The following is a 17,724-nucleotide window of genomic DNA, read 5'->3' on the forward strand; positions in this document are numbered from 1 at the left end:
TTAAGTAAAACCATCTGGCTAACGGGAAGCCAGTGAAAACTGTGCTACCTTGGCTGAAGACATTTGACCTTTGAAAGTGCTGAGGGAGAAATATGGGGAATGTTAACGGGAGCTTCAGTTTGTCTTTGTGGATCTAGAGAAAACATATTATAGGGTGGCAAAAGAGGAACTGTGGTACTGCATGAGGAAGTTGGGACTGTCAGAGAAGTATGTGAGGGTGGTGAAGGACATGTATGAGGACAGTGAGAAACTGGTGAGCTCTGTGGTAGGAGTGACAGATAGATTAATGGGGTTACATCAGGGACCGGCTCTGAGCCCTTATTGTTTGCAGTGATGTTGGACGGGTTGACCAATGAGGTCAGGCAGGAGTCTCGTTGGACTATGATGTTTGCAGATGACATTGTGATCTGTAGTGAGAGTAGGAAACAGGTGGAAGAGAGCCTGGAAAGGTGGAGGTTTGCTCTGCAGAGAAGAAGAATGAAAGACAGTACAGTATGTGGAAATGAGAGGGAGACAGGTCTAACAAGGAGCAGAGGTAGTTAAGGTAGATGAGTTTGATATCTATGATCAACCATTCAATGAAACAGACAGAGAGTTGAAGAAGAGAGTGAAGCAGAGACAGGGTGGACTTGCCCTCCTTGAGGAACCAAGACATGCAGAGGGTTGGTGTGACAAAGCTCCAAGGGTTAGGATGAGATGGAGGCAGATAATCTACTCCTAAAGAGAGCACCTAAAAGATGAAGAATTAAGTCCTATTTAAAGGGCTTTTCTGTGACTTCATCACCTGCTGTATTATTTGAAGTCATTTCCAAACTCCATTGCTTAAGATCAATGAAAAAGTTCCACATGGTTGTGATATTTGCTGTTTTGATGTCGATACCCACCTCCAAATGACATGAAACTGCACTCAGACCTAGTTTTGGTTTAACAGCCTCCAAAGGGACCTCATGTCCTGTTCAGCTGCCACACGGACTGACTGTCCTCAGCCAGAAATCCCTCCAACCAACTCTCATCGGAGCTTTCTCCATGCTCTCGTTTTCTAACCAGTGCATTTGCACTTGTGTGCGTCTGTGTATGTATATATGCATCGAGGCGTGCGATACTGTATCTTCAAGACTCAGACTGTCCTCAGAGAGTGTAGCTGTCACTCTGGCTAAACAATTCTCTGTGTATCTGTGACCAGGTGATTTATATCCAATGTGACTGGTTGCCTTCCTCCAGGCCCTTGGGCTATCACCAGCTAGCCCTTGACCCAGCTTCAGCACACTTCCCCTGGGTACTGTGCACTACTCTGCCCCCGCTTCTCATCCCTGAGTCTGAATGTCTGCCTGTAAAGTTTAATGGATTCTGGCTGGGATGTTGCAGATCAGTATGTGGATCATTCAAACATCAAAAAGTGTTTAAGATTATAGGTGGCCATTTGGGAATAAAGATGTAGAAATAGATGAATTAATAAAAATACTGTATGACAAAAAAGACAGCAAATCAAGCGTGTCTTCCATTTAGCATTTTCATGATGAGTCAGTAGAGAAAACCAGCAAATCCAAATCCACGTAAACGAGAACAAACAGCTTGTAGAACTGGGGGATAATATATAGATGAGAACCGGAAGGAGTGTGTTTGGAGGCGTGGTCCTGCTTCTGAAATTCAGGTACTTTATCTCCAATTCACTTGCTAATATTCAACATCCAAAAGCAATATGTGATTAACATATATTGATTCTGTAGATGTTAAAAATAAATCAATAAAAAGTAATAATAAAGATGCAAATTCCCCATCACCCCACATTCCAACATTCTCAAAGTATATCAAGTAATATCCCCAACACCATTACACCACCAACAACAATCTGAACTGCTGATCCAAGGGATTTATCCATGCTTTCATGCTGCTAACACCAAATTCTGACACTACCAGCTGATGGTTGCAGAAATAATTGAGATTAATTAGACCAGGCGATGATTTCTCAATGTTCTGTTGTCCAATTTTGGTAAGCCAATAACTCAGATTCCTGTTCTTGGCTGACAGGAGTGGCACCCAGTGTGGTCTTCTGCTGCCTATCTGCTTCAAGGACTATTGTGTTGTGCAATCAGAGATGCTCTTCTGCATACCTATATGAGTGGATGTTTGGATAACTGTTACCTTCCTATCAGCTCGAAGCAGTCTGTGCATTCTCTCTTTTTTGAGTTGCTACTGTAGACATTGGTGTTTACGGGCAGTTGAACAGGTATACCTGATGAAGTTGCTGATGGGTATGCACGACAAACAAAATCAGCAAACACTCTTGCTGAGATGAAAATAATATATGTATTTTTGATATAACTGAAACAGTCAATAGCTTAAACTGCTAAAGCTACTGCTAGTTGACTAATAAATTAATCAGACATTAATAGCATCTATAAAACTTGAAGTACTAGAAGTAGCAGAAAGCTGCAAATTGAAGGTATATGAAAGAGAGCATCTTCAACAACATGCACAAAGTTGTAATGCGATTTCCACATTTACATTTCAAAGCTGCATCCTTGTTGTGTTCTTGTCCTGTACTCGCTGTGATTACGTGTTTGTTTGTTTTTTAATCCCCAGAGATGGACTCAAAGAGAGGAGAGCTCATTAGCAAACATGGATTCTAAGTTCATTAGCAGCTGACTAATGATTATAAGCAGCTGAGACTTCATGATCACAGCCCAATGATCTTTGTGTCTCTCAGTCTACACCTTGTATTGATTGTATCGCGAGCTCGTGGAAACAGTATGCGCCCACAGGTTCACGCACTGATATACATGTTTCTAGGCTGCACACACATAAGCAGTGAGAACGGAGACACACACCCACACACACACAAGTGTTTCTCAACTTGCTGATGCTCGATGTTGGGATCTACTACAATCTGGCAACTGGCCCACAGTGTCAGTGAGTCCGCTGGGGTTGTCGGCTTCAGCAGTATAAATAAAATATCTTGAACTCCTGTCTTTTGTGTGTTCTTTTACATTGATTCATATGCCCACAGTGTATAGAGGTAGACAGGAAAGGATATATTTGGTCTGGTTTTGTTCTTAAAGTGTTGTTTGAGTAAACTATGTCTGTAGATTGTAACAGTCTCTGATTATGGGCACTTCTGTCCTGGCAATCACTAATGTAGCCATAATCACAGTGAAGAAGGCCCCTTGGGGGTTATAACCAGAATAATGACTATCCTGATAAGGCATTTCACGCTCCCTTCTGTTATTTACTATAAAAGGAAATGTTCATAAATGTTGGGGCACAGCACAACATCGCATCAAACTGACAAGGATAATTTTGGGAAACCTTAGTTTTGTGCTGCCTAAAGCTGGTGAAAGAAGCAGAGCAAAGCTTCTTGAGGACTGATGATAGCCAAAGTGCTAATTTCAGCTGTTTGATATGCCATTTGTGTGTCTGAGATCGCAGTTTCAGAGAGAGTTCGAGAGTGGAGGCTGGCAGCAGGAGCAGAGTTTACAGTGAGGTGATGCAGAGTTTAAATGTGAACAAAGTCTGACGCTGACAGAAATATTCAAAAGGATTCATGGCTCGCCAAAGTTGGACAATAGGAAATTGGAAAAATCTTGCCTGGTTTGAGGAGGTTCGATTTCTGATTGACATCAGACATCAGATAGTAGGGTCTGAATTCGGAACAAACAACATGAAATCATGTTTCCATCCTGGCTTGTGTCAGCGGCTCAGCCTGGTGGTGTAATGGTGTGAGAGATATTTCCTTGGCACATTTTGGGCTCCTTAGTTCCAACTGAGCATTGTTTATGACCTTCATGGCCAGGATAATACAGTGTACCATCTTCTGATGGGTGCTTCCAACAGAATAACACACACACACGTCTCAAAACTCAAATCATCTCAAACTGGTTACTTGAACTTGAAGATGTGTTCACTGTTCTCAATTGCCCTCCACAATCACCAGATCTCAGTCCAACAGAACACCTTTGGGACGTGGAGGAACACGAGATTCACATCATGGATGTACAACTGCGAAATCTACAGCAACTGTATGGTGCTGTCATGTGAATATGGAGCAAAATCTCTGAGGAGTGTTTCCATCCCCTTGTCAAATCTAAGCTATGAAGAATTACACTAATAATTACACAAAAGGTGCTGTTTAGCTGAGTCTTAGGAAATAGGAATTTGACTCATACTATGGCCTAAAGCTCACAATATCTCAGCTGGTACTCTGATGATGGTGACAACTGTTTCTTCTACCTCTTAGGAGAGTGTCACTTTTATGAAACTGCTATGATAAATTGCTGCAGGGCTCTTTAAACAAAAAACAGGGAACAACTAGTCTTTGAGATAAAATGTAGAGTCAGCGGTTTGTTCACACAGTCTCAAAAACAGCAATGTAGAAAAATTTCTGAAATGAAGACCGCAAAAGTGCAAGTGGTTTACTTCTGTATGATTGGATAAAACTGATTAGTTAACATTACATAAAGATCTTAGGTTGGGTTAAAATACACAATTTTATGTTAGAAAGCTGCAAGTACTACCCGTTCTACACACAACAACATCTGACTTGTTTTACATGAAAAACTCAAGTCATACTTTAGTATTTGACTTGCGTAGTGTACTTAAGTACTTAAGTCACATGTTACATGCAGCAGAGTACAAGTATATGTAAAGTATCAAAGCATCAGATAAACAAACATAAGACTCTGAATTCCGTGTAAATGATCACAAATAGCGTATAGAAGTGTTTCGTGCTCTTCACACAGATTCTGGTAAAGACATCAGATTCAGTAAAGAGTTATTGAACAATCCATTGCACCGCCATAGCTTTCATGTGTTTAGGAAAACTTTTTTTCTACAATAAGTAATTGCTCAAAGCATGTAAATGCTGTCACAGACTCTTATATACAAACATTACAAATGTCATCCTCGTTCTGTAGTTTCTTTTTATGTTTCTCCCTGTTGTTTGCTCCCGCTCTATGCCTCACAAAGGCGCCCATTGTTCCTGACCGAATTTCAATTTGGTTGAAATTGAAAGCAGGTGTGGCTCTGCTTTTTCATCTTGTGGGGGGTGCTGGGCTTTTCTATTTCTGTGGGCCTGTTCCTCATGCTCGTTTCATTGAATCATTGACGGGTTGGTAAACCCCCCCCCCCCCCCCCCCACCCCCACCCCCCACAGTTGATTTTTTTTTTTTACATAATGACTCATTTGCTCCATCTGTCCGACTCATCTATCAGCCAGGTAGTCACTCATTCAGAAAATCATGTCTCATTTCTGTCTCACATGGCATTGCTGATAAGCATTCTGCACATTTTGTTAAATATGATGCAGAAAACCCCTAACCTTTGGGTAAAAATGTCTCCAGCTACTAACTTTAATTTCTAAATGATTGTATTTATTTCACTATTGTCTCTTGGAAATGTTTATTGCACATAGGGGGACACTCGCTGAAAAATTAATGAGCTCCAGGATTTGTGTCAAATTACATCATTATCCAGGATAATACTGCACATCTTTGTTCCTTCCTCCAACCATTCTTTCAATTCATGCAGAAAGACTTTCCTCTGACTGTGCTATAAGTGGAACCATATGTGGAGGTCTGCATGAATATGGGAATGAAGCTGGATGTGGGGACATTTATGTTCCTATATATGTGTGTGTGTGAGAGAGATTCCAGATTTGAACATCCGGGATTTATGGGAAAAAGGTGCCTTCTGAGCTGCCAGATGTAGCAGCTCAAAAGGCACCTTGCATAAACAGGATGTGTGGACTACAAACACGTACCCTTACACTGAGGCTTTCTTCTCTTGACAAATATTGGTATAAATATGTGTAGGCTCTCTGTAAAGGGCTTCTTGAGTTTGGTGCCATACTTTATTCAGACAGAACTGGTGACCATAGATGGGCTATAGATGGCTATATGTTTCATTTTCTTATATTATAATAAATAATAATAAAAAAATAGCCAGAAAAACAGGTTCAATATATCTTGATGTAAGAAAGATATAGTAAGTAAGTAAGTACCCTACAAAAATATTACCTATGCCCCAGTTGTGTTTCAGCACACGTTAGTAATTTTTTAGTAACTGTAATATGAGAGCTTCCATTTTATTAGGTTTTAAAATGTAGCCTCTTAATAATGTAAATGTAGCATATTCACAGCATTGTTTTTCTTACACTTTTACATTAATATTATATAATGAAGGACATTATTTCTATGCTTCTTAACGGATTTTGTAGCTACAAGCTAGCTAAATGTATCAAGGCTAAAATATAGTTTTTAACATAAACAGCCTTAACATTTTAACTTAATATAGTATTCAAATTAACTAACCTTTAATTAAGTTTTGGTTATTTAAAAAACTGTAGTGTCAGTATGGCCCATATACAAAATATGGACAAAGCCACTGTGACATTACCAATTTGATGCATGGTCTACCTTTTTGTAGCTTTGAGTTTGGCATTTTGGCCAAACTTCATTTTTAGTAGCAAGAAGTGAGAAAAGGCTGGAATGTTAAGTCATGAGCTAATGCTAAAGTAGCCTGTTGATCCAGGGATCCAAACTGTTCAGAAGGCTCTAAATGGTGCCAACACCTCAAATCGCTAAGCAGCCACAGATTTATGTAGCTAATGGCTGTTAACTTGTTAGCAAATGATTTATATTTTTTGCAAATGATGCAAAGCAATATTAGCAGTCAGCTGGTTTGTCTTTCTGCCGATTACTTTCTTTTAGCTTTGTATTTGGCTTAGTTCATAGAAGGTTTTTTTTTTTCCCTGGGCAGATGCAGTCAAGCAAAAAAAAAAAAAGTTTTCACATAACTCAAAACAGTGCTGTAAAAAAAACTATGTACACCTATACTGCCTCCATGGGAATTAAGAGAATCAGAAGTAGTCATCTGCTGCTAATCAAATGTGCTTGTTTCCTGATCATCAGCAAGTGAGATAAATATCCTGATAAAATCAGAATTTCTTGCAGCTCGCAGGTCTGGAGCAATGACACAACGCAAAGGAAAGACATCAGCAATTATCTTATTATAGAGAGTCATAAGACTATTTTCAAATAATCTGCGGTCCACCATTCTGCAATGAGAAAGTGGAAAACATTCAGTAAATCTTCTAATCTGCACATCTTCCCAGAACAAATTCAAGGTGCAATCAACATGTTATATCTCAAATTCTCAAAATTAGAAAAACAACAAAAAATATGGCTTATTTGGAAGGATTTCCTCTATTTCTATCTAAAAGGTATTTTTTAGAATGACTTAGGTTTGCAAAGCTGCATCTAAACAAACTACAAAACCTCTAGAACAATGTCCTTTGGACAGACGAGACCAAACAAAGCATATGAACACAAACACAGCATACCGACCATCAGGGGTGATGATTTGGTCTACAGTCACTGCGTCAACTATGACCTCCTTTATATACCAACTTAAGCCTGGGCATACTGGTTCATGCGACAAGACGATCACTTCAGCAAATCTGCCACAGAATGGCTGAAAATGAAAACAGTCAAGGTGCTGCAATGTTCTAGTCAAAGTCCAGAACTCAACCTAACTGAAATGCTGGACATTAAGTGAGCTCTGCATAAATGAATTCAAACCTCAATAAACTGAAGTAACGGTGCATAGAAGAGTGGGCTAAATTTCCTCCACAATGATCTGAGAGACTGATAATGTCATACAGAAAACAATAACTTCAGGTTATTGCTGCTAAAGGTGGTTCCTCACAATACTTTAATATACTCTTCAAGTCCTGCCACGTGTGGGTATCCATGTGAATCACTGCGAATATAAAAGCAAGATGCTTTCTCGAAATACTCGAAGCAGTCATCCAAGATACAAACGATACAAATGTGTCTATCACCAACAGTCCAGCATGTGCATATATATGGATTGATATAAATGACTTTTATGTGTGTTTTCCAGGACTAGTTCGTGTTCATGTATAATTTCTGATCAGAAGGACAGAACGATGCCTTTGAGAAAGTCGTCGTCCTCCTCCTCCTCCTCCCACATCTTTGCTCTAAGTGGGGTCGCGGTCGAGGTAGCGTAGTGATGCTTTTCATTAGCTAAGTGCAACTGGGGGAGAAGAGCACACAGCCTTGATTTACTGGGCCTCCTGTCTATATGCCAGGACACACATACTCAGAAAAAACGCCTCCTCTCCTCTTTCACCCTGTCCACTCTGTCCCATTATTCCCTCTATTTTTTCCTCCAGATCCATCCATTTCCCTTACCTTGAGCCTCTCTTTTTCTGTCTCGGTATCTCTGTCTCTCCACATAACTTCCTTTTCCATTTTCTCTCTCAAGCCTCTCATGGGAGTCTCCTTCTAGCACGACACAGAGGACAGCTTTCTTTCTCTTTTACATTGCTGTCCTCAGCTGTGCGCTAAAAATGTCAAAATGCATTTTTTTTTAGGGTCATCACAATACCACTGAAAGTAACATCAGCTTTCCATAATGCTGAAAAGAAGGCCTTTTACTTGGGTTTACTGTTGTATTCATGAAAAAGCATGATTCAAGTTGGATTTTTTTTTTACTTTCTCGACATCTGCAGAGGTCGGATCACCTCGTGGTTTGTAAAAGGATGTAGACAATGTAAATGCTCTGGTAAACCTTAATATTTTTATATGCTGGTGCTGTCAGGTTTCAGCAGAGATTACCAACATCCTGAATGTTAATTTCTTGGCAAAACTTTAGCTTCACAGGAAGCAAGTTGTTTCATACCATATGATACAGTCTGTCATGGAAGATTAAGAAACTGATGGCATTCATTACTGAAGCAGCTTTTTGATTACATGCCTAAGTGTGAGCTTGAGATATATTTTTCATTCCTAGAAAAGAAAAAAAGAAAAAAAAAGAAACTCAGAGAGTCATTTCATTTGTAAACGCATGATCTCTTTGCTCATTACTAGCCATTTCAGCTGCTGAGGCCCTTGCCCTCTTTCTTTTTCTTTTTTTTTTTAAAAAAAAGTTGAATCCCAGATGCTACATGGCAGAAATCCAAGTGCCATTTGCACTTCTGTTGTCTCGATATTCACAGTGGGCCCGTGCGCCAGGCTGTGCATTCATGTTTATATGAGTGTGTGTGTGTGTGTGTGTGTGTGTGTGTGTGTGTGTGTGTGTGTGTGTGTGTGTGTGTAAACTTGTGGTTGTATGTTTTTTCTCCCCCAACCCATCTATCATTGTTTGACAGGACATGTTGACCCCAGTTGCTGTGGCAGCCAGGTAACCATGGCACCTGACTGTGACACAGCTGGTTGCGTCTGATTGGTTTAGCCGCCGGCTTTCTGCCAGGTCATCTTTAACATCGAGACTGTGGAGCTTTAAAGGCTATTTATAAACTCAGTGAGGCCCACGCTGCAAAAAATGCCAGTCTTAAGCAGGTGTTTGCTCTCATGTTTAATCTGAATGGCTTTCAGATCCATCCATCCATCCATCCATTCACTTCTGCTTATCCTCTTCAGGGTCACGGGGGGTGCTAGAGCCCAGCTGTCATAGGGCGAGAGGCGGGGTACACCCTGGACAGGTCACCAGTCTGTCTCAGGGCTAACACATAGAGAAAGACAACCATTCACACTCACATTCACACCATGGGCAATTTAGGCTACGTCCACACTAGCCCGGATAGATTTGAAAACGGCGTTTTCGTCTGAAAATGCTCCGCGTCCACACTAGCGTTTTCAGTCGTTTTCACAGAGTTGCGCATCCACATTGAAACGGCCCAAAACGCTTACGTTCCAGTCCTGCGCATGCGCAAAAGCGAGTGAGAATTAAAGAATTTGAAGAAAAGCTATCTGGAGCATGTACAAACTGATAATAATCTTTTTTAGGGCTGTCAAAATTGAGAGCAATCAAAACAACTGCTGTATAATGCCCTCCGCTATCTTTGTTTAATTGGTCACATGACTGCATCACATGACTAAAATGCGTCATCATTTTAGAAAGTCTGGTTTTCGAGTGTCCACACTGCGACGGGGCAGCTCCGTTTTGAAATGTATGCGTTTTCAAGAGCATTTTTAAAACGCTGCGTTTTTCCTTGAGGAAAACGCAGTCTCAGTGTGGACGGGACGCCAAAACGGAGAGAAAACGATGCGTTTTCAAAAGAAAACGCATCGTTTTCTCTTTCTCTTAGAACCTATCCCCACTAACTGCATGTGTTTGGACTGCGGGAGGAAGCCGGAGTACCCAGGGAGAACCCCCGCAAACACGGGGAGAACATGCAAACTCCACACAGCTAGCACTGTTAGCATCTGGCCCACTGTGATGTTTTTGTTTTGAAGATGATAAAATTAAGAATACATAGCAACCCTAGGGGTGAATTTCATACACACTGAAATCTGCTAAACCTGCTATAAACAGATTTTGTCATATGAATTGGTATTATCTATAGGGTAGGGGATGTAATATTTGGTCCTAGAAACTTTCTGGTTTTCGTTTTCAACATGTATAGCCCCTAAGCGGACATAACATAGTCAATGGGTTGTTGCTAAGTAACATACAAAAAAAACAAAATGATTGAATGTCACTCACCAAAACTCAAAGCTCACCCTTTTTCTGTGGTCATATTACTGCTAACCGCACAGCGAGCCACATATTTTGCATTGAAAATGTTCCAAAAGGCACCAACACCACAATCACAGCCCACTGACACAAATTAGCTAAGGCGCTATCTAACAGAGAGTGGCTATACCTACTCATCTCTCAAAGCTTCACCCCTTATGTTGTATAGTGTAAGTTCAGTCTTAATAAAGTTAAAATGAGTAGGTTTTTATATTAAAAATTACATTACAGTTTTAATAAAATAGCCTTTAAGTTATAGAGACAGAAACTGGTTTTGTAGCATGCTGTAGCATAAACATATTTATTTCTGCTGTAGAGCTAGACATGTTAACACAGCAGTCTATGGAGAGTGACTTGCTTTTGAAGCCTTTTTGGTGGCAATTCAAGAAACTTTTTAGTGCTTCTGTAAATCAAGGCAATTTTTTTTACAGTGGCTAGCAATTGTAATAACAGTAGCTAGTTACAGTAACATTTCATATTACACTTAAAGTCAGTGCAAACAGTGTTGAGGAGATACTCGTTATACCAATACCAAGCAATACTTTAATATTTTATTATTTTTTTCCTATATCATGTTTTCACCTGGCACAGTACTTTTGAATCTGTCGGTTCAACCAATTCTCCATTAATCAGTATATATGGATAAAATGTTTAGTCTGCCTCTGTATCAATCTGAGCTGCTGCTGTTGAGCAGAACAAACAAATGGAAGAAACAAGGCTGTTCGAGAGATAGATGTTGCAGTGGTTCATAATTAATTTTTTACATGAATTATCACCATGCATGTAACATATTGTTTGTTTGAAGTTACCTGTTCTAATATGCTGTGTGTGCTGCTGGCCAGCCAAGGTCAGCCAGGATTCCTCTTTGGAACTTATAGCGAGAGTGTCACAGTGTGACAAAAGCCATTAAGATTTAGGGAGATATGGGAGCGAAAACGCTGAGAAACACACTTTTGAAAAAAGCTTTGAGCCAAATTGACTGCAGCACATGGAGGAGGGGAAAAAAAGCCAGGGAGCTTTGGAAAGCAACAGGAAAATGAGCTCAAAGATGATGAAGCAAAGGATTACACGACTTAGTGCAGCTTTCATCAGTGAGCCTCATCATACCTACAGTCCTTTGAAGATGTAGTAGGTCTAGTTGTAGTCGAAGTGATTAAAATTAGCAATGGTAGTAGAAAAAGCAGTGAGCTATAATAATGTGCAAAAGTCTTGAGCCACTACTTGTTTTTATATTTTTCTGCCAAGAAGCCAAACTTTCTTTTACTTTTTTTAAGTGGTTTCCATCAATAGTTCTTCAGGTTTACTGAAGTTCGTTTAAAGTGTTTCTTTGAACACTGGCTTTTTTTCTTTTGCTGATTTTAAGTCCAGTCTTTGTACTACCAAACTGACCACCTTCAGATCCCCCCTGCCACCTGGTCCTGGATTAAAGATTTCTTCACTAACCAGCCTCAATCTGTCCGACTTGCTGATTGAGGCTGGTGCTTGGACAACAACATGAAGCTGAACTTCATTAAAACAAAAGAGCTCATAATGGACTTCAGAAGGCACAGACAGGTCACTCCCCTGCCATTGTAAAAGGATAACAGGTGGAATCTGCCTCCACCTTCAGGTTTCTGGGCACCCACGTCTCCGCTGATCACACCTGGACCAACAACACCAACGCCCTGGTAAAGGGGGCCCAGCAGCGACTGCACTTCCTCCATATCCCGAGGAAGAATAACCTGGAGAAGAAGCTGCTGCTGGCCTTCTCACACACCTCAGTGGAGAGCGTGCTCTCCTACTGCCTGAGTGTTTGGTACTCAGGGGCCACTACTAAGAACAGGAAGGCTAAGCAGAGGGTAATTAACCAGTGTTGGGTGTAAATACTTTTCCACTGAAAAAGTAGAGTAACTAATTACTGTTCATTTTTAGGTATTTTAATTACAGTTACTTACAATGTACTTGCGTTACATTGTAAAATAATTAAACTCGCTGAATATCATTACTTAATTTCAATAATTTATCTTCTAAACGTAGAAGTAAACTCTGCCGCTTTAACGTCGCTGTAGTGCATCTGCACGTCATTTCGCGCCAGTTTGCTGCATAGTCGTATTCTACAGCGGAAGATGTCGGACTCGGCTGAAGCGTGTGGCTGTTTTACGAAATGGACATATTCCCGTCTCTTCACTTTTCTGAAACAAGCAGACAAGAATATTACAGTAATATGTAAGCTATGTGCTGGGGAGAAAAAACTATCGGCTGCTGTTAATAGCGCGAGTAATCTACTGAAGCGCCTGACACGAGAGCATAGACGAACACTTCTGAGTGAGCCTTGTTCATCATCCATGGATAACACCGCAGCAAAACGTGATTTTACTTCAGCAGCACAGAAAGCGTCTGAAGGTGAGCTTAAAAAATGACTGCAGGCTACATAGCTGGACTGGCCATCGGGCATACCGGTCATTTGCCCGGTGGGCCGATGGTGATCTCCCTCTGTTTCTACTTCAATCATGAAACTGATCAGTGATCAGCTGATCGGCTTTTCTCTCTTGTTTGTTTATCGCTCTGAATCTTACAACAAACGTTTTCATCTGATGTAAAATGTATAGAAATCCATTATTGTACATAGTAATTTTTTAGGGTCCCATCATAATTTCTTCAGAAGTAGCTAAGTACTGTTTATGATGCCAGCATTTTCCCACATTTTCTAGATTCTGTACCAGTACTGTGTGTAAAATGCCATCAAAAAGTCAATTAAGTTTTATTCTTTCTCACCTGTCTCTCTGTCTCCTTTCACTTTTTAAAGGTTGCCATGTTAGAAAAAATATTTTGCCCTGCCATGCTGTTTATTGATGTGGCAAATGAATGATTTATGAAAATATATCTAAATCTGTCATCAGTAATGATCATGTCTCACCTCTAGTCTTCTCTGTCTTACTTTCAGGTTTTCACTATGTGTTGTAGATAGTTCAGGAGGTTAACTCGACCAATACCAGAATAGGGAGGATGGTGTAGGTTTAAGTTTATTAGATTGATACATTTATACCAACAAGACAGTGTACATCACTGTGACAACAGCGTTTGTTTTCATTCAAAGGCTTTATGGCTTTTCCTATAATACCTGGTGGGCCGGTCTCTAGTCAAAATGCCCGGGCCGATTTTTTTTGTCCCAGTCCAGCCCTGCCAGGCTACATTGTGGAACAGATGCTACCGCTGCGTACTGTAGAGTGTCCGTCTTTAAAAAAATTTATTTATTATTTAAAGAGTTTAATTTCTATTGTTTGTCCACTCAAGGTTTATATGGATTTTAAGAAGTATTTAGTTAAATACTTATGTAGTAATTAAGTTACTTTTCTGACACAGTAATTAGATAAGTATTTTAAATACAATATTGACTAAGTAATTAGTAATAGTAATTAATTACTTTTTTAAAGTAACTTACCCAACACTGTAATTAACACCACCCAAAAAATCATTGGCTGTCCTCTGTGACCCCTGGAGGCCATCACCAGATCCCCCCAGCTCAGGAAAACCAGGGCCATCACAGGTGACCCCTTGCACCCTGCCCACCACCCGTTTGACCTGCAGCCCTCACGTCAATCAGGTCCGACACCTCTAGACTCACAAACAGGTTCCTACCCTGGGACATTCAGACTGTTAGCAAACAACATCCCCCCACACCCCTGAGCCATGGCGTGAGTAACCCTTCATCACTCAGGCCACTCAAAAACGAACTCTGTACTCAGACCAAGTCTTTTCTTTGCACTACTTCCAAGCACTTTGCAACTATTTTGTTCTCTAGGTTGTGGCTTTTTCTTATTTTTGTATATATTTCTTCTGTTTGCTATTTAATCCTGCTGTCTTACTATTCATATTTTATTCCGGCACAGTTGGTGTGGATCACCCACAATTTTATTGTACATGTCCAATAACAGTAAAGGGCTATTCTATTCTATTCTATTCTATTCTATTCTATTCTATTCTATTCTACTTCACTCTCTGGAGTGTGTCCTTAAAAATTTAAGGAAATGGAGGACAAAAAAAGTGGCAGGTCTAAATCCAGCAAAGGCTTGACACAGATTTTGAGATATTCATCTGGCTCTTCAGGTAATCCATCTACTGTTCACTGAAGCCTCATCAGAAATAGTCTCAGCTGATAGGTGGCCATCAAGAAGTCTTCTTAAGGAAGGGGAAAAGAGAGATAATGTAAAATCACACCTGGATAGAAAAACACACAGTGGAGCACTATCAGTCCTGGATCGGCCTCCCCAGAGCTCGGACTGACAACATTATTGAAGCAGTGTGGGATCATGTTGACAGAGAACAGAACAAAAGTCAGAAACATCCAAAGAAGAGCTTTGAATGTCCTTCAAGAAACCTGGAGAACTATTCCTGAAGACTACTTAAATATTGACTTTTAAGCTCATTCGAAGCTCATTAGACATTTTCTTGTATATTTGCACATTTTTCGTAAATTGATCCCCATTTTCCTTGCAAAATGTTACAAAATGAAGGTTTTCTCCAGTCTGTTCCACAGCACGGCATTTCAAACAGTACTTGTGGTAGAAGGTTATGTTGTAGGTAGCAGTAGGAGCTATCTGTTGTATAGTGGTCCTAAGTAAGCCGTCACTTGTTCTTTGGTTTAGAGATGGACCACAATCTGTGAGTGGTAATGAATAAATTTCAGGAGCACTGTGGACACGTGCACATGCATTTCCTGTGCATTTTAAATAAGCTGCTCTGAGCTACTCTTTCTACCAGAACCTCCCCTCCTCCAAACAGCTCCTCATCGTTGGTGCTCTGCAAACTAAATTAATTACTGTGTGCTACTACAGAATTACAGACTTACCTTTAGACGTCAACACAAACTGGTGCAAGTAGAAACAATTAGCTTGTTTATCAACTTAAAGAAAGACACAGAAAGCAGAAAAACTTAAAACCGATCACTCCTCTATAGGAGAAGTGATCAGTGATCTATTTACAGTGAGCAACTTGCACAACATGATGTGGCAGCAATGTTGCCTATGTTGAATAAGATAATCAGTTAACTGTTCAACTGTTAATCTGTTAAAAAAAAACTATGTTTGCAGTATAGACCAGGTCACCTTAAGAAAGCTAGATTTCTCCTTTTGCCAGAAATGAATATTCGAAAGCCCTCGCAATGATTTATATTCGTGGGAATGTTTGAGGAATGTCTTAATTCATTGACTCATTCATGCATCCTTTCAAGGTGATATCTGGAAGGAGGTGTATATAAAATACTGTTTTCAATAAAGCAAACTCAGATTTACAGTCCAGCCGAGCCCAACCCAAACCAGGCCAGCTGCACAAATACACAAAGGAAATGGCATCATTATTATGACTCACAGAGGAGGCTGTTAGGAAAAGTGGGCTCTGGACAACAGGGAAAGAGGGAGATCTAGCAGGGTGTTTGCTTTAAGTGCAATTCTGAGTGATGATGTCACATGATGAAATGACAAAAGAAGAGATCTGGGATTTGCCTGTTGTCTTTTTGGCCCTACGAACTGGGGTAACTGCATCAAAGCAACCCACAGACCTTTGTATGATAAAATAAAACCAGATCAAACCACATAAGCAAGTCAGAAAGAAAATAAAGGCCTAAAACATTCAGAAACCTAAACCAACTCGTCTATTCTGAGCACATTTTGAAGCGTTCATCGGCTGGTTTCCTTCAAAGGAAAAACTCGTGCGTTGAGTGCATTTTCCAAGCTGCAGGACAGACTAATCAGATCAACTCTGAGTAATGTGCAGCTGTTTGGAGAGAAACCCACATTTTAACACAGCGTTCGAGATGTCATTGCATGTCCGGAATAAATTACACAAGTCATGGAATTAATTTTGCAAGGGTCTTTTGGGATCCTCCAAGTTGTTATCCTGGTCATGAGCAACATGCTCGCAGCAGCTGCAACCCCATCTTCTTCTTCTTCTTCATCATCAGCATGCGTATAACAATATTTTTGATTTTTCTTCTTCACTGCTTTGCACAGTTTCTAGAGCTGTTGTGTCCTCAGGCTGCTCTGAAATGAAGCCCCGGACACACACTTGCAAACAATACTGCACACACACACACACGAACACACACAGGCAAGCATCATTCCTAGAGTTTTTTAGGTTGCTGGCTGCTGTAAGGCCTTTTTTTCACTCCATCATTAATTAGTCATTTAATTAGAGAACTTCAAAGTGAAAACATCCTATGCTGTTGGGTGGGCTGTGTCTCTATGTGTGTGCGTGTGTGTCAGTGTGAGTGCACTTATTTGCACGCAACAGTGTTTTGGGCCTTATAAGGTAGAAAAATGACTTATTTGTTTGAGTTGCATCACTGTTTCGGACATTAACCCTCCTATTCAGTATAACAAAGACACAAGGAAACAGCTCAGCTGAAACCAAAAATCATCAAAAGTTGAGGTCAAACTCTCACGTGCAGCCAGATGTATCGAATGTGTTTTGATTGGCTTTGGATCTGCTTCCATCGATTTGTAGCGACGCACTCTTGATCTCGTTTCCTCTTCTTCCCGCAGCCCGACGAGCTGGAGGGCGTCCACACGCACACTTTTAAGCTGAAGCCATTCAAGAAGGCCAAGAGTTGTGATATATGCAAGCAGGCCATCACCAAGGAGGGCCTCATCTGCAAAGGTGGGTGTCTAGCATGTTGGCTTTAAAGTTGATCTGAGCAGACGTAAGACAGTAGACCGAGTGAATTATGACCAGGCAGGGGTCGGGTTCCCAGAATGGCTGAGGGTGAGATTCATTTATAAATATAAAAACTGACCATTTTATAACAACTGCCTCTATGTTCCTTAGACTTGCTGCTCCTGCAACCTGGAAGTGGCAGAAAATAGATGTATATCAGAGTTTTGACCCAATTTTACTTTAAGAAACATTATTATAAACATTGTCAGTCTGTGAAAAAAAGTGTGGGCAAATAGTTTAACAAACCCCTAGACATCTTTATTACAGTAGTTAGCACCATCGCCTGACTAAAAGAAGGTCCTGGGCATGGTCTTGTGCTGCTGAGTTCAATGTGTTGTGCATTCAGAGATACTCTTCTGCATACCTTGGTTGTAACAGTGTTATTTGAGTTACTGTTGCCTCCCTGTCAGCTCGAAGCATTTTGGCCATTTTCCTCAGACCTCTATCATCAAGAAAGAATCTTCTCTCTGAGAACTGCCGCACAGTTCAGTTCAGTGC

At 40.5% G+C, this 17,724-nt stretch overlaps 1 protein-coding gene across 3 annotated transcripts in view; it reads left to right on the forward strand.

Annotated features, from left to right (window-relative positions):
• Positions 1-17,724, forward strand: part of tns1a (tensin 1a) — a 119,327-nt gene that overhangs the window by 10,898 nt on the left and 90,705 nt on the right. For all 3 annotated transcript variants that reach the window (XM_063465880.1, XM_063465877.1, XM_063465879.1), the window contains exon 2: positions 17,055-17,169. In XM_063465880.1, the coding sequence (XP_063321950.1) occupies positions 17,055-17,169 (115 nt within the window). The remainder of the gene's footprint in view (positions 1-17,054; positions 17,170-17,724) is intronic.

The sequence above is a fragment of the Pelmatolapia mariae genome, linkage group LG23 (genome assembly GCF_036321145.2).
Source record: "Pelmatolapia mariae isolate MD_Pm_ZW linkage group LG23, Pm_UMD_F_2, whole genome shotgun sequence".
Lineage (NCBI taxonomy): Eukaryota > Metazoa > Chordata > Actinopteri > Cichliformes > Cichlidae > Pelmatolapia > Pelmatolapia mariae.